Source organism: Lepidochelys kempii, chromosome 5, assembly GCF_965140285.1.
Source record: "Lepidochelys kempii isolate rLepKem1 chromosome 5, rLepKem1.hap1, whole genome shotgun sequence".
NCBI lineage: Eukaryota > Metazoa > Chordata > Testudines > Cheloniidae > Lepidochelys > Lepidochelys kempii.
Genome location: NC_136384.1, coordinates 27,937,026 through 27,955,078, shown reverse-complemented (window position 1 = coordinate 27,955,078; position 18,053 = coordinate 27,937,026). Strand labels below are relative to the sequence as shown.

Here is an 18,053-nt window from a genome sequence, read left to right as displayed (position 1 = left end):
TTGTTACGAGTCTGGGGACATTCGGTGTTTTTAAAGCCCTAGCTCCTGGAATGCAGTGAGAATTCCAGCTCCCAATTTAAAAAAAGAAAGAAAAAGCCTCCAGCCCTCATGGTTACAGAGGAGGGTGAACACGTGTTTCAAGTCTACCCAGTAAACAATGACCCCAGGAAGCACTTAACCCCCCCCCCTTATATATATAAAAAAACCTCACAATTTTAAGTCACATCTCGGGATTTTTGAATGCTGGGCTTTGCAATATTGTGAAAGACTCGGTGGGGGCGGGGAGCAGACAGCATACAAAGGTTTAGGAGCGAGCTAGGCGCTACGGAGAGGCCCCCAACTCTGCTGCTAAAGCTGTGGGGCCAGGGGACCCCCCACACCCCTGAAGGCGGCTGCCCCCATGGTGGACGTCATAAATCATACTAATGTGCAGGTGGTGAAGAGACACCCCCTGCCCTGGTGGGGAAAGGGGGCAGCGAATGGAGGGAAACGCCCCCTGGAGGGTGCCGAGGGAAAGCCCCCGAGCCGGGGCGGGGCGGGGCGATGGGTGGGTGGGTGTCCTGACGGCCTCCTCTCTCAAGGCGGGGGAGCCCAGGCCGGGACCTCGCTGAGCTCCGCCAGCTCCCCTCTGGCACGCCGGGGTCATTCCTTGGCGCCAGGCCCCGCCGAGCGCCCAGCTCCTCGCGCTCGCCGCCGCGCGTTCCCGCGCCCCCTCGCGACAGGCCGGTGGGGGCCGCGGGAGTCGTCGGCGTCGGCGGCTCGGTCTCCTCGCGAGAGAGGGCGAGGTTTCCGGTGTTGTGACTGCGGGGCCGTAAACATGGCGGTGAACCTCCGCGCCCGCTCGCTGAGGCACCTCCGCATCCGAGGTAAGGAGCCCGGCTAGGCCCGGCGGGAGGCGCCGCTGCTGCTGCTCCCCCGGCCCCATCACTCCCTCCCCGCCCAGGTTAACGGGCTCTCCGCTTCTCCCCCCCACACAGGTCGGAATGATAGCGGCGAGGAGAACGTCCCGCTTGATCTCAGCCGAGGTAAGCGAGGCCGGGGGGGCGCCCCGTGCCGGGGGGGGCTGGGCCCTGAGGAGGCCGGGCTGGGGCATCGCTGGTGTCCTAGGAGTCCAGCCCCACCCTTGCCCCATGGGAGGTGGGTGAAACCCCGCCTGTAAGGCGCGGCCAGGGGAGAGGGGCCTGGGCCGGGGGAGGCATGTCCAGTCCCTCCCCTGGGCGAGGGGCTTGGGTGCGTCCCGGGGGTCCGCCAAAGCCGTGGGCGGTGGCTGCTCTGTGGAAAGGAGGGGCCTTGCAGAGTGAGTGCGTCCCAGGTGAGAGCGGGGCTGCGGCTCGTCCGCTGCCCTGGGTGGTGCCGCTGGCGATTATGGGCTGTCGTCGGGGGCTAGACTTCTAGTCAGGGGATCAGTTTGTGCGTCGGTGTGTCACCAAACTGCAGGAGCGTAGGGATGCTATTTTCGGTCTTAGTCTGGACAGCTGTTGCAGTGAAGGGGTGAGATCTGGGGAGGGGGTATTGCTAGGTATGTAGAGCTCTCCTTCCCCACCTCCGTGTGTGTGCGTGCGTGTGCGGGGTGGGGGCGATGGGTTATTGGTAGACGTACGTTTACATCTAATGTACGTTTACGTCCTCTGGAGTTGTTTTTGAGAGACTCTTCTTCAGGGTCATTATTTGCTGGCTGCAGATGGGGCTGTTTACACCTTTTGGGGTTTGGACAGTTCTATTAATTTAGCCAGTACTCTAAACTCCAGTTGCCTTTCCAGAGGCTCCCCTGTTACTCCCTCCAGCCCAAATCTCACCCTAAATCAACGTGCAGCTCCACCTCATTTTGGCAGTGTTGTGTATCAGATCGTGCTTGGAATTGCTTCAGCATTTTCTGATGAATGAATTTTTCGGTGTGATAGATCCTATAGCCATCTCTTCCCATATGTACCTGGTTTGTAGGATCAGTTGTGGTGCTTAAGACTAGGGCTGTCAATTAGAGTTCACTCAAGTGATGAATGAAAAACAAACAAACTAGATTAAAAGAATTAATCATCATTAATCACAGTTTTAATCGCACCGTTAAACAATAATAGAATACCAATTTAAATTTATTATAAATATTTTGGGATTTTTTTACATTTTCAAATATGATGATATCAGTTACAACACAGAACACAAAGTGAACTGTGCTTATTTAGAAAAGGAGTACTTGTGGCACCTTAGAGACTAACCAATTTATTTGAGCATGAGCTTTCGTGAGCTACAGCTCACTTCATCGGATGCATGCCGTGGAAACTGCAGCAGACATTATATACACACAGAGACCATGAAACAATACCTCCTCCCACCCCACTGTTCTGCTGGTAATAGCTTATCTAAAGTGATCAAGTTGGGCCATTTCCAGCACAAATCCAGGTATGGGGGTGAGGGAGTGAGAGAACCTGGATTTGTGCAGGAAATGGCCCACCTTGATTATCATACACATTGTGAAGAGAGTGGTCACTTTGGATGGGCTATTACCAGCAGGAGAGTGAGTTTGGGGAGAGGGGGGGCGGAGGGTGAGAAAACCTGGATTTGTGCTGGAAATGGCCCAACTTGATGATCACTTTAGATAAGCTATTACCAGCAGGACAGTGGGGTGGGAGGAGGTATTGTTTCATGGTCTCTGTGTGTATATAATGTCTTCTGCAGCTTCCATGGTATGCATCTGATGAAGTGAGCTGTAGCTTACGAAAGCTCATGCTCAAATAAATTGGTTAGTCTCTAAGGTGCCACAAGTACTCCTTTTCTTTTTGCGAATACAGACTAACATGGCTGTTACTCTGAAACCTGTGCTTATTTAATATTTTTATTACAAATATTTGCAATGTAAAAATAAGAGATAGTATTTTTCAGTTTATCTCAGAAGTATTGTAGTTCAATCTCTTTATCATGAAAATGCAATTTACAAATAGTTTTTTTTTACATAACTACTCAAAAACAAAACAATATAAAAATTTGGAGCCTACAAGTCCACTCAGTCCTGCTACTTGTTCAGCCAATTGCTAAGACAGACAAGTTCATGTACATTTATGGGAGATAATGTTGCCAGCTTTTTATTTACATCATCACCTGAAAGTGAGAACAGGTGTTCTCTTGGCACTGTTGTAGCTGGCGTTGCAAGGTAATTATATGCCAGTTATGCTAAACGTTTTTATGCCCTTTGGTGCAATCTTCAAGTAGAAGCATGATCTTTTTTTTCTTTTTTAAAATGCAAATATTTGTAATAAAAAATAATAATTGGGGCTGTCAACTGCAGTTTTGCATGTGAATAACTCAGAACACATTAACATGTTCTTTTAACCAGCATTAATCACCCACCAGGGTGCGGTGCTCAAGGGGTGCTGCTGTGTGCCTCCGGGGCATGAGTGCCCCTCCTCCTGCTGCCTTGCTCCACTGCTGCTCCTACCTCCTTCCCCCCCCCCCCCCCCCGCCCCATAGAGCCATCCCTGGGCAAGCTGCTCCAGACCCGGAGCCTGCTTTCTGTGTGCTGCGCTGAGCTGGGGTCGGGGAGCAGGGGGAACCTGTCTGCTGCTGGCTCAGGAGTGAGTGCTGCAGATAGCAACTGCTGCTGATTGAAAAAGTGTTCAGGCTCCTGAATACTCTGCTTAAAGAGACAGTGCCCCCCAAAAATATACATACACACACACACTCCCCCTCCCCAACCAAAATATTTAAATAAATGGTGTTCTATTATTATTAAATGGTGCAATTAAAATTGTGATTAATCATGACAATATTTTTAATCTTGTGATTAATTGCAATTTTTTTTTATCGTTTGACAGCCCTACTTAAGACCTCTTTATTCTGGACTTCCTGTCACCATGTTATAGCTTAAGAAAGCACTTCATCTCGTAATTATTGTATGTGTTAGTTTGTTTCAAAGTTTGCTGACTGGCTCTCGTTAAACATACGTCCTTTTCTGTGGCAAAATATTACGGTACTATAAAGACACTTGCTACACATTAATACTCCTGAAGGCATTCTGTGCCAAAAAAAATAAAAATGTTGTTCCAAAACATTAAAAATTCTGCGCATGATATTTTTAAATTCTGCAAGTTTCTTCAAGTTTCAATTAACAAATGCAGAGGCTCCAGCATGGTATTGGGTAGCACAGGCCACTGGCTGCATGAAGATGGGAGATCACCCTGCAGCCTCCTCACCCCGTGCCCTGGACTCGGGTGAGGCTGCACCCGACCCTGAAACAGAACAAGGCCTGGACATATCCCAGAAACATGCTGGGGCCCTGCCCCTCTGTGCCAGGTGCACCACATGTGGGGCATGCAGGCTCAAACAGGCAGATTGCAAGTATGGAGGGGCTCAGTGTGGGGGATCCTGATGTGGCGTGAGAGGATTCTGTGGGACAATCTGTGTACAGGCAGCTCAGTGGGGGGTCTAGGTGTGCAGGGGATCTGGATGCACAGAGGATTGTTGTGGGTCGGGGTTCCAGATGCAGGGGCAATGGGACTCTGCAGGGCCTTCCAGGTGAAGTGGTTGGGGCTCAGTGGAGGGGTCTGGGTGCTGGGGGAGTGTGGGTCTGGGTGAAGCTAATTGGGGGTCAGTGGTGTGGGGGCTCAGGGGGGTGCAGGGGCGTAGGACTCATCATGGTGAGGGTTTGAATGCAGGGTGGTCTGGGTTCAGGGGTTGGGATCCAGAGGCAGGGTTTCTGGGCGCAGGTGGCTCTAGATGGAGGGGTTGAGGATCAGTGGGGTAAGGTTTGGGTAGGAGAGCTAGGGAGGTTCTGGTTGTACGGGGGGAGGCTTGGTGAGGGTGTCTGGGAATGGGAGGTCTGGATATAGGGGGGTTGGGCGGATGGGGGGGCAGCTCCCTGTACAGCGACCCCTCCCCCCTACCCGTAACTGAGGAGTGATGGGGGCGGGAAACAGGGGAAGATGCTGAGCTTCCTGCAGCTGGGGGATGTTTCTGGGGGTGGGATAAGTCTTGCAGGGGAAGAGGAAGTCTCATCCTCTCCTGCCTCCAGCGCAGCTGGAACTAGCAGCTGGTCCTGGCTCAGGGTAGGAGCTGGGACTCGCAGCTGGTCCTGTCTCAGGGTAGGAGCCACTGGGTGGGGCATCCCCAGCCCTGCTGTTATTTAGCTCTCTGCTGGCTGCTCCGGGTGCCTGAAACGATGTTCCTGGGCAGCTAGGGAGTGGTGTCTGACTGCTCTTGCAGGTTTCTGGCAAGGAAGCACAGGGAAGTCATTTTTGTGCAGGGAAGCAAAGAAATCTGCGGGGGACATAAATTCTGCGCACATGTAGTGGCTCAGAATTCCCTCAGGAGTAACATTAATCAGCCATGTGTTAGGCAAATACAAAACCACTGCCTAGCTAACATGATTGTTGAGGACGAACGTATACGTTTAACTATTTTTGGGGGTTTTTCTCTGACTCTGTTGGAAAACAAATTGCCCTGCTGGCAGCATTGATATTTCCCCCGAAGTTTAAAGGCAAAAACGTTCTTATCTAAAGTTCTTGATTTGTGGAAGAGAATGAGGGTTGCATTTTGTATATAAACCTGGTTGTGCTGAGCTGATGCCTGTAATATAAGTGTTTTGCTTCAGAAGATCTTAATGTTAATGCTGTGACTAGATGCGTGTTCACAAGGAGGTAGGGTGATGGGGAAGTGATGGAAGCTGAGTGTCAAAATAGTCTGCGCACTATAAGGAAATAGGATACTGGTTAGAAAAATATTTCAGGAATTATAGCAACAGCTATAAGGTTTTCCATTTCATGTGTAATTGTATTAGAGAAACAGTAGCTCCAGGTTTACAGAGTAATTAAAAAAAAAAAGGTTTCAGAGTAACAGCCGTGTTAGTCTGTATTCGCAAAAAGAAAAGGAGGACTTGTGGCACCTTAGAGACTAACCAATTTATTAGAGCATAAGCTTTCGTGAGCTACAGCTCACTTCTTCAGATGCATATCGTGGAAACTGCAGCAGGCTTTATATTTATATAGGCTCTGTTTCATATTCTCTGTGTATATATAAAGCCTGCTGCAGTTTCCACGATATGCATCTGAAGAAGTGAGCTGTAGCTCACGAAAGCTTATGCTCTAATAAATTGGTTAGTCTCTAAGGTGCCACAAGTCCTCCTTTTTTTTTAAAAAAAAAAGGGTACTTTTTGGTATGAGCCCTGTTTTGAGAAGTTATTAATAAGCAATTCTACTTACCTATAGGCTGGAACTTGACATACCATGTCTCAGGCCATACATAATTTATTTACAAAATAAAATGTCACCAAGATCAATTATTTTTTTTAGTTCTGGAAAAACAAAGTTTCTGATACTTTTTTGCACCTGTCTAATAAAAATAAAAAATTAAAAAGAGAGGTTTTGTGGTATATTGTTTTAACACTGGTTACCACAAATATAATGTAGATTGTTGCTAATGTGGTGGTCTTTAAAACTGAAGTGGGTGAGTTCTATAAACAAAATGAACCACTAAGTTCCCAGTGCTGCAAACACATTAATGATTGGTACTGCTGAAGTCAGTGGGGCTACTTGTGCATAAAGTAAAACACTTGCATGTTTGCTTCATATGGAGAGTAACTCCTTTTGACTTTGTACATTCAGGTTTCACATGTTGTACATGTACTTAATAGAGAGAGCATACAAAATCTAATTGATTTCAGTAGAACTGTACATTAGATCTTATCACCTCTGTTAATCCTTGTATAAATTTTGTTTGAAATGCATTACAAAAAAAACAATATAAAGTTGCCATTGGCTGAGGATGTTGTGAAACAACCTGGCAAAAAGTTAATATAGCATATCCAGGGGAACTTAGTAATAGCATTTTAACTGATTCATTCGTATTGACTAGTAAGACTCAGAGACATGATCCAAGTCAGGTAGCAATCCTATTTGGCAATGAGCTGAGGCCACCACTTCCCATTCTGGGCCATTGGAACAGTGAGGCATTCTGGCTGTGTGTGCAACTGAATGTCTGATATTAATAGAATGGGGGAAAATGCCTTGTGCTTTGACAATTTTTACTTCTGTAGGTGTTTCAGTTCTATGATTGCAGCTTCGTGTGGGACCACTGTGAAAACCATTCTGTGTTCCTTGTCAAAGATGTTTTCTTGCACTAAAAATTCAACCGTATTTGACTCTTCTGTAGGTCCTTCATAGAGTCATAGAAATGTAGGGCTGGAAGGAACCTTGAAAGGTTATCTAGTCCAGCCCATGAGGCAGGACCAAGTGTATCTAGACCGTCCTGACAGGTGTTTGCCTAACCTGTTCTTAAACTTTCAATGATGGGAATTCCACAACCTCCCTTGGAAGCTTATTCCCAGTGATTAAATATCCTTATAGCTAGAAAGTTTTTCCTAATATCTACCCTGAATCTTCCTTCCTCTAAACTAAGCTGATCAATTCTTGTCCTACCTTCAGAGGACATGGAGAACAGTTGATCACTACCCTCTTTATAACAGCCCTTAACATGTTTGAAGACTCTGACCAGGTGTCCCCTCGGTCTCCTTTTCTTAAAACTACAAATGCTTGATTTTTTTTTTTTTAAACCTGTCCTCATAGATTGGGTTTCTAAACCTTTTATCATATTTGTTGTTCTCCTCCGGACTCTCTCCAGTTTGTCCATATCTTTGCTAAAGTGAACACTGGGTACAGTACTCCAGCTGAGGCCTTACCCCAGTGCCAAATAGAGTGGGGAAAATTACCTCAGTGTCTTAGATGTGCAACTCCTGTTAATGCACTGCAGAATGATGACAGCCTTTTTTGCAACTGCATCACAGTGTTGGCTTACAATCAATTTGTGATACACTATAACCTCTAGATCTTTTTCAGCAGTATACTGTCTAGCCAGTTATTTCCGATTTTGTAGTAGTGCATTTTTTCCTTTTTAAGTGCAGTACTTTGCACTTATCTTATTGAATTTCATCTTTTGATTTCAGACCAGTTCTTCACTTTATCAAGGTCATTTTGAATTCTGATCCTGGGCCTTCAAAGTTTTTGCAGTCCCTCTCAATTTGGGGACATCTGCTGATTTTTGTAAGCATACTTTGCCCTCCATTGTCCTAGTCATTAATGGAAAAAAATATATAGTTCCAGACCTAAAGTGATCTCTCCGGGACCCCACTAGATATGTCCTCCCATTTGTACAGTGAACCATTGATAACTAATCCTTGAGTATGGTCGTTCAACCAGTTATGCAACTGCTTTATAGAAATTTCATCTAGACAACATTTCTCTAGTTTGCTAACGAGACTGTCATGTAGGACTGTGTCAGAGCACTACTAAAATCAAGATATCCTGTCTAGAAACTCCTACTCCCCTGTCCACTAGGTCAGTAACCTTGTCAAAGAAGGAAATTGGGTTGGTTTGGCATGATTTGTTCTTGACAAATCCATGCTGGCTATTCCTTACAATCATGTTGTCCTCTAGGTGCTTACAAACGGATTGTTTGATACCCTGACAGACCCTGGAACAAGTTATCAAAGTTAGTCTGTAGTTTCCCAGGTCATCTTTGTCACCTTTCTAAAAATAGGTACTATGTTTGCCCTTCTCTAGTCATCTGGGACCTCACCTATCTTCGGGAATATAATCTGTAATGATTCCGATATTGCTGCGGTTAGTTTAAGTACCCTAGGATGAATTTAATCAGGCCCTGCTGACTTGGATACATCTACCTTATTTAAATATTCTTTAACCTGTAATTTTCTTGAGAACATGAGTATGATGTACGAAAAGTGCTGACTCCGTGGATGCTCTGGGGTTGGAGCACCCATGGGGGAAAAATGGTGGGTGCTCAGCACCCACTGGCAGCCCCCATCAGCTCCCACCCTACCTCCCCAGTGTTTGCCGCCCACCAGCAGGCCCCACTAATCTGCGCCTCCCTCCTGCCACACACAATCAGCTGTTTCATGGCATGCAGGAGGCTTTGGGAGGGAGGGGGAAAAGCTAGGGTGTGGCGTGCTGGGGGAGGGATGGAATGGGGCGGGAAGAGGCGGGGCAGGCCTTGGAGGAAGGGGTGCAGTGGGGGAGGGGGCGGGACCTGGGGCAGAGACGGGGGTTAAATACCCCCCGGCACATTGGGAAGTTGGCACCTGTGTGATGTACCATGCAACACCACCTCCCTTTTTCCCCTTGCCTTACCTTTGTGAACAAGGTATATCCCTCTATACCAATAATTCCAGACATGAGATTTAACCCACCAAGTCTCAATGGTGTCATAATTCATAATTTAGCGTATGTACTAATACTTCCAGTTCTTCCATACTGCTTGCATTTGTATATAGACATCAAAGAAATTGAGCAGACTTTCCCCACCATTTTCACTCTTATTCCTGTAACTGTGTATTGTAATTTTCCATTCCCTCCAACCCCCAACATCTAGCCTTCTGTAAAGGTTACCTTATTTAAAAAAATATATACCTGCCTGTGGGCTTTTGACCCTACCTCCTTTTTACTTAGGCCTGGCCTACACTAGGAAATCAGGTCAGTAGAACTATGTCACTCAGAGGTGTGAAAATTTCACACGCTGAGTGAAGCAGTTAAACCGTCTTAACCCATAGAGTAGCTTTTCATGGAGAAGGATTACCTATGCCAATGAGAGAACCTCTCCCATCATTGTAGCTAGTGCCTTCACTGAAGCACTGCTGTGGTGCAGCTGTGCTGCTGCAGCATTTTGTGTAGACAAGCCCATAGTTTAAAGCCCTCCTTGCTAGATTGGCAAGTTGGTGACCAAAGATGCTCTTCCACTTTGTCAGGTGGACTCCATCTCTTCCCAGCAGTCCTCTTCCCTGGAACAACATCCTATGGTCAAGGAAGCCAGAGCCCTCCCATCAACACCATCTGCGTAACCAGGCATTCATCTCTAGGATGTATGTGTCCCGGCAGGGGCCCTTACCTTCGTCCAGGAGGATGGCTGAGAATACCGCCTGCACCCCTGACTCCTTCATCTTCGCTTCCAGAGCCTTGGAGTCACTGCAGATCTGCTCAGAATTATACCTGTCGGTATCATTAATGCCCACATGGATGAGCAGTGTGGGGTAGTGGTCAGTGGTACAGCTGAGCCTCTGCAACCTTCCTGTGATGTCTTAAATGCAGATTCTATGCAGGCAGGACCCTGGGCCATCAGATTTGCAGATGGATGTCTCTGTCCTCCTCAGAAGCGAGTCCCTGGTCAGCATTACCCTATATCTGCTCTTAGGTGTGGTTGCTGTGAGTCTCCCAGCCTTAGGGGCAGGTGGCTCCTCTTCCTCACCCATTAGGGTCTGATCCTCTCCTCCTGTTGCCGGTACAGCATACTAGTTCTTGACTTGGATGGGGTGTTGGGTGAGGGATGGAACACTATCTACTGTCCGAGATGACCAGCTGCCAGTCAACCCCCCCAGTAGAGCAGCTAGTTCTCCTTCCTTCTCTGATGCTGCTATAGTCTTCTTTAATTGGCTAGCATCCACCAACCTAGGCATTTCTGTATTCATTCCACTGATGTAGCTCCCAGATGTGACATAGATGACCCACTTCCTCCTCTAGCCCTCATACCTGCTTCCTGAGTAACTCTACCAACAGACATCTCTCATGCTGGGTGGTTCCCCTTGCCTGATTTTTCTTGGCAGGGACATGCAGCTGCATTCCCTGCAAGTCAAGACTAGGACCTGGGTAGAAGCCTCCAGGGTCAGGCTGCCTTGTTTGGCTAGGACCCCCACATGTGCAGGCTGAGGAAGAGTTAGCAGTGGTGCTGATGATACACAATTTTCCTCCCAGTGTGAGTTCTTCCTTGTAGAGTACCTGCAAGTTAAGGGGGAGGAGAGAAATCCTTGCCTTACTCAGCTGGCTAACTCCTTTAGGAGTTACAGATAAAAAGACCTGAGGCATGGTCACTGGTGGTCTGGGTCAGCTGACTTGGGCTTGCAGGGCTTGGGGGCCGAAAAATTGCTATGTAGATGTCTGGGCTCAGACTGGAGCCTGAGCTCTGGGATCTTGCAAGAGTAGAGCGTTCCTGGAGCTCCTGCTCCAGTCTGAAGCCTGCACATCTACACTGATTTTTTTTTTTTTTTTAAGCTGACCTGGGCCAGCCACAGCCATGCCGTGGGTTTTTCATCCTTGTGTAAACATAGCTTTTGTCTCCCAGCTGCTTTCATCTTACCAGCCACTAAGGATACATCTATACAATTTTATAATCTGGAGCAGCAAGTCTAAGGGCTTGTCTACACTTACAGCTCAGCAGCAGCACCGATGGGAGAACTTCTCCTGATAACATAGGTACTCCACCTCCCCGAGAGGCAGTAGCTATGTCAACGAGAGAAGCCTCCTGTCTATGCTGGGGTTAGGTTGGTTATCTGTGTTGCTCAGGGGTGTGGACTTTCCACACTCCCGAGAGACATAGTTGTACCAAAGTTTGTAGTGTAGACCAGGGCTGAGCCTGGGTCTGCAGACTCAGGATCACCTTATGGTTTAACAGCTGTGTAAATAGTGCAGCTCAGGCTCTGAAGCCCTCCCCCATCCCCAGGCATCAGAGCCCAAGTTCCAGCTTGAGCCACAGCATCTGCACAGCTGTTTTTAGTGTCATAGTGTTATCCTAAGTCTGTAGACCAGGGCTATGAGGCTTGCTGCTGTGGGTTTTAAAATGCAGTGTAGCTATATCCTGGGAGCCTGAATGCTGCTTTTTTTATTTTTATTTTTTTTAAAGCCTGGGTCCCACCCTCAGCTGGAATGGGTGACTTGCCCCCTCTAACTCAGCCGCCTTCAATTACTGACCTGTTCAGAAAATCTGCACTATTTTCACTTCAGAGCCATGCTATAAATCAGGTGCTAATTCATCTGAAAGGCCATGTGTACTGCTACTGCAGCTCCAGCACCATAGCATATATACTTATAACCAATGGAAGGAGTTTTTCTGTCAATGTAGTTAATCCACCTCTCTGAGAGGTGGTAGCTAAATTAACTGAAGAATTCATCTGTTGAACTCACCCATCATGAGCTCTGTAGTTAGGTCGATCTGTACAATGGCTAGGTCGACCTAACTATAGAGCTCATGATGTGAAATTTTTCACAGCTCTGAGCAAGGTAGCTAGGTAGATCTAATTTTTAAGTTTAGAGCAGCTCTAATTGCTGGGCACCTTACCCACAATTAGACAGTCACCAACTAAGCTTTGATTTCAAAGTCAGTAAATTAGCCCAGAGTCCTACCAAACATGATGGCAAGTTCCAAGCACAGAAGTGTGATCCTTTTTGTCCCCCAAACTTAATAGCGATAAGACAGAAGATACATCAGCTGGCTCACTACCTTAAGGCTTGTACACACTAACACTTATGTCGACATAATTTACGTCACTCAGGGGTGTGAAAAAGCCACCTTTTTTGTGGTGTAAGTTACACCAACCTAAGACCTGGTGCATACAGCGTTATGTCAGCCGGAGAGCTTCTCCCAATGACATAGCTACCACGGCTCACAGAGATGGATTTGTTATGCAGATGGGAGAGCTCTCTCCCATCGGCATAGCGCGTCTACACTACCAGCGGCGCAGCTCCACTGATGCAGTTGTGCAGCTGCATTGATTCTCGTGTAGACTAGCCCTTAGTATCACCAACCATGTGTCTTCATCTGGGAAAACTACTGCTTTTGTACACACTAAGTCTAGCATGTATTTTCCCCCAGCCTACTAAAAGGAAAACTAAGGCATAGAGAGGCTAAATCAACAAGGACGTCCCAGAAAGATGTTAGCACAGCTGGTTATAGCACTCCGAACTCCTAATCTCATGACCCACTAAACAATGCATTAGTATATACATAATGATATTTTCAATCAGAAATAAGTTTTTTTTAAAAATATATTTTTGGTTCACTCTTTTATTTTGAAGGATGCATCTGTATTTGCTACAAGAGATATTTAAATTATTTAAAATATTTGTTGTGATCTTTTTTTTAAAAAAACACTTTTTATCATTGAGAGAGCTAAATATTTTTTTAAAAATCTGTTGAAATAACCTGAAATATCTGATTTCTTTTTCTTAATCATTATCCATTTCTATTTCCAAGGGGTCTCCTTATTTATTATACGTTTAATCAGTAACAACCTGTTTAGAACAAGTTTTAACATACAATTATTTGGCTAAAATGGCTCTCAAACATATGGTTAAAAACATGGCAGTTAACTGTGCTTTGCCTCTGCAAGAGGCCTAGACTGGCACCTGGTTGTCTTTGAGTGAGTAACTTTGAACCAGTGTTCATAAAGCAGGCAGGGCACCCAACCATGTCTGTCATCACTTTGGCTGGTCTTCCTTCCTCCCAGCTATCTGTGTGGTAAGACATTCTAGAGTGCGTGGCTTCACGTGAAGCTGGTGTAGCTTTTCTGGGCATATCCTCCGGGCACTGTCCCTTGCTGAGACCAAGAGCTGCTCAGCATTCCCAAAATGCAAGAAATTTTCTTTTATTATGGTTTTACACTGCCTAATGCAATATGGTTCCAATCTGACTGGGGCTCTTGAGAGCTACTTCACAACAAATAATAAGTCACAGTAATGCACTTTATGATCAGGATTTTTACCCAACTCCTCCCAAAGTCCCCACATGGTGTAAATAAAAAAAAACCCTCTTTGGATTTTGGCTTATGTTAACAAAGAACATAAAGTTTACATCCAGCCAGGGGCTTGGTTGGTCCTATGTTCCCTACGTCAGGAATGCTCATCCTAGCTCCTCTCCTCTTATATCTGGATGCAGTAATGAGCCACCTTCCTCAGTGAAAAAAGAAAAGGAGTACTTGTGGCACCTTAGAGACTAACCACAAGTACTCCTTTTCTTTTTGCGAATACAGACTAACACGGCTGTTACTCTGAAATCTTCCTCAGTGAGTTTACCTTAGTCCTCTTAACCTCTTTCCTGGTAAAATTAACACTTGCCAGAGGTTTTGAGTGTTTTAAGGGGGAAAATTATCAGTTACACACTGATACAAACATGTTTACACAGCAACATGGATGCTGGGATGGTAGAAAAGCTGCAGTGTAGATGCAAGTTCGTGTTTACTTGTAACTAGTTAAGGTGAACATGCGTCTATCTGGTTACAAAATCAAAGTTAAAAGTTGGAGAGTGGACAGGACCTAAAGTAAACAGGCTTTGGCTATTTGTGCTACACTGCTTACTCAGAATGGTGCAAGTCAGGGCTAATGGGCCTGAGTCATCACTAATGTTACATTCCCTATGCATTCAACTTGAAGGAACTAATAGGGTGAGGCATACTATGTTAATTAGTCTGCATACCCCCTGAAAGAGTTCAGGGTGACCTGTTACTTGTTCTTCGCCAGAAACAGAGGAGAAACTGATGTTGACCTCAACCATAGTTTTGTACTTCAGCATAAAATGATTGTATTGACTTGTAGACTTCAGGGGGCTTCCTGGCCACTGCCAACTCCACCCTGTCAGAGCTCATTCTTGAACCCTGGTGGCCTCCAGGCAGAAGAAACCGCTAGAATGTGAGAAGGGGTCTGAGAATTCAAGAATCCTTTTGTAATAGTTTATGATAGCATTTTGTGAGTTACATGGAACCCTGATTGGAAAGGGAGGTCACTATTAAATGCTGACCCCATTCAGATGACTATAAAAGTCAATAGGGATTAAATTCCAAACTAGGTAGCTGATCTATATGTAGAATAGCGCCTACATTGAAATTGGAGATAATGGTTGGAACACCCAAATCAAGCCCATAGATTTTTAAGGCCAGAAGGGATTGTTGTGGTCATCTAGTCTTACCCTCCTGTATAACAAAAATCATAGGACTTCCATGAATTTTAATTCTTGCTTCAAATCCAATAGCTGCATTGTATGATCTGCAATGTGGTCAGCTTGTGGGAGTTCTTTTTTAACATTCAGGGTAAAACCACATTGAAATTTTGCATGTTTTACAAGAGATGCCAAAGTAAATTGCAGAAGAAGCCTAAAACCAAGGCACTTCCTACCATCCTCCAGGCTTATCCATTAGAATTATTAATAGGCTGCTGTAACCTATACCTTAGTTACATCAAGATTAGACTGTAACAAGGCACTCTGCTTGGAGCTATACCTAAATCTACCTGGAATGGAAACTGAGTTTGTTGGGAGAATGTGGCAGCTCTCTTACGACGTGATGTATTTCACTTGGCAACACATGACACCTGTGCTCTGTGATCTGCATTGGCTGCTTCTTAAGCTATGTCTACACTTGCAGAGTTTTTGCACTGTCAGTTTCAACAATGATGATGAATCGGTGAAAGAAGAGCGCTGGTTTGTGTACTCACTTACTTCCACAGGCATCAGAGAGTGTTTACATTTGCAGCACTTTCATCGCTTATGATAGCAGCGCACTGAGGGCAGCTATTCCACAGTGCAGCTCTCTCCATTTTGAGGATAGGTGTTGTGGGAAGGGGGGCGGTGATTGTGGAGTATCCTGGGGTCCTGCACAGCTGCCTCCTCTCTCTAAACACTGATCAGCTCCAGTAGCTCAGCATTGTTCCAAGCAGAGGATCCTTTGCTTCGAGGAGCAGGCATTGTCACCTGGCCAGATAAGTGAGCACTTGCAAAGAAAACCAGAAGGGGAGTTTCAAAGTTCCCAGGGCTTTACAGGGTGGGGGATGGGTGTCTGTTTACCGAGCAGCAGAGCTGCTGGCCAGAGTGGTCACCTAGGCACTGTGGGATAACCTGCAGAGACTAAAAGCTCTGTAAACGGGAAGAACGTGTCTTCACTTGCACATCGCCGCAAAAGCATCACCAGTAAGAGCTGTACGCCTCTTGTGGAGGTGTGTTTTTTTTTTTTTTTTGCAGTGAAACTTCTGAGTTTCACCGCAAAAAGTCATTGACAAGTATAGGTTTCAGAGTAGCAGCCGTGTTAGTCTGTATTCACAAAAAGAAAAGGAGTACTTGTGGCACCTTAGAGACTAACAAATTTATTTGAGCATAAGCTTTCGTGAGCTATAGCTCACTTCATCAGATGCATTCAGTGGAAAATACAGTGGGGAGATTTATATACATAGAGAACATGAAACAATGGGTGTTATCATACACACTGTAACCAGAGTGATCACTTAAGGTGAGCTATTACCAGCAGGAGAGCGGAGGGGAAGGGGGGGACCTTTTATAGTGATATTCTTTTACATAGAGACTGTCCAGTTAAAGTGAAACTATTTCCCCAGGTTTCTTCCCCACCCCCACTCGCTGCTACTCTGAAACCTATCTATAGTTAGGGAACAGAACTGATTATTTCTGGTCACTGTGTCCTTTAAGGTTTTTGAGCCAGTAGATCTCACCCTCGCACATTTACTTTTAATTCATAGATTGGAAGAGGAAAACAAGCTTTCCTACTGTTTCATTGGTTTCAACTCCCTATTGGTTTCTCGGCTCTGAATGAACTAGTAATTGAACTGAAGTAGTTGAGTAAATCACAATGAAGAAAATATTCTCTGCTCACCTGCAGAAGAGGCTACTGCTGTCAAAATGTGGGTTAGCACCCCAACAAACTCTTGTTCCAGGCTTTAGCCAGTGACTTCCACCAGTGCTTTGACTTTATTTAAAACTTGTCAGCAAATATGTACTGCATAATATTTTTTTATTTAAATGATTTTAATAGATTAAAATGTAAGCCTTAACATAAGTTGTCAATTTCAAATTTAATTGAATTAAAAAGTCCGATTTAAATTGAAAAATGGGGGTTTTTAAATTATTTTTTTAAAAAAAGCCTAGATTTTTATCTACCCTAGCCACAGCTGTAGTCAACAGTGGCACTAGAACCCCATTCTTATAAAAGAGGACATTTTCTTTGAGGAACCATCATCTTATAATTCTTCTCACCCTATTTACGTTTTGTAATGGCCTGAATTTGTTGTACTTTGGCTTTGAAGTATGCTCATCTCTTTCCTCAAGATTATGGGGAAGAAAAGAGCACAATGAATCACTCACAATCAACAGCCATTAGTGTAGTTTGGCTTTGATTTTCACATCTGGACAACTTCCTTATGTTCTGGTTTTGGGCGGAGCAGAAGCTGCTAACTCTAATCTGTGATGTGCTTTTAATTATCTCAGTGGTGCTTAGGGCCCAAGATCAACACTTGTTTATTGGTTATAAATAAAATTAAAGTGTATTTGAAGATGCTTCTATTTACCAACTCTCTTGCCCAGCTAATTCTTAATTCCCATGACCTCGCAAACTAGCTGTCTTCTATCTGCAACATGAGACAACAAATAAGAACAAAGTGTCTGTGGGAGCTCTTACTTCTTTTCCTGCGTGTAAAACAATTTAAGAAAATGGGCATAGACGTGACTACTGGAAACCCTTTCTCCCCTTTCTCTTTGCCTTCCTCACAGTCAATTCTCACCCCAATACATATAGTTAAAAGTGAAACAAGCAAACAAAAATCAGTAAAACAACCTAGGCTTTCTTCATCACAGACTCTTCTAAATTGCAGAAAACATATGACAGGTTTCAGAGTAACAGCTGTGTTAGTCTGTATTCGCAAAAAGAAAAGGAGTACTTGTGGCACCTTAGAGACTAGTGTGTGTGTGGGGGGGCGGGGGGGTGAGAAAACCTGGATTTGTGCTGGAAATGGCCCAACTTGATTATCATACACATTGTAAGGAGAGTGATCACTTTAAATAAGCTATTACCAGCAGGAGAGTGGGGTGGGGGAAGGTATTTTTTCATGCTTTGTGTGTATAAAAAGATCTTCTACACTTTCCACAGTATGCATCCGATGAAGTGAGCTGTAGCTCACGAAAGCTTATGCTCAAATAAATTGGTTAGTCTCTAAGGTGCCACAAGTACTCCTTTTCTTTTTGAGAAAACATATGCATGCACATTCATACAGTCTCTCCATGCACTGACTACATGCAAAGATACCCCAAAATTAATATTTGGGGAGAATGGAAAACAAAGGGAATTACAGCATTTCCCATAATAACTTGTCTACGTTATACATCTTGTATGGTCTTATTGTAGACCTATAACAGTATAAAATATATTAATCTACACATTTAAAGGGAAACATGAACCAAAATACATGGACAGCAAGACTGAATTAACATTAAAGGGACACTCTCAACTTAAAAATGCT

The 18,053-nt window shown here is 45.0% G+C and overlaps 1 protein-coding gene across 6 annotated transcripts in view; it reads left to right on the top strand.

Annotated features, from left to right (window-relative positions):
- The first annotated feature begins 546 nt into the window (after positions 1-546).
- RICTOR (RPTOR independent companion of MTOR complex 2) overlaps positions 547-18,053 on the top strand; it is a 189,001-nt gene continuing 171,494 nt past the window's right edge. For 3 of the 6 annotated variants that reach the window (XR_012158870.1, XM_073343824.1, XM_073343818.1), the window contains exons 1-2: positions 547-866; positions 978-1,025. Coding sequence is in view for 3 of the 6 variants with exons in the window: in XM_073343818.1 (XP_073199919.1) it covers positions 818-866; positions 978-1,025 (97 nt within the window). In the remaining 3 variants the exon portion in view is untranslated. Of the gene's footprint in view, positions 867-977; positions 1,026-18,053 lie in introns of those variants that run through there. The other 3 variants (XM_073343823.1, XM_073343819.1, XM_073343822.1) reach the window with 2 other exon arrangements.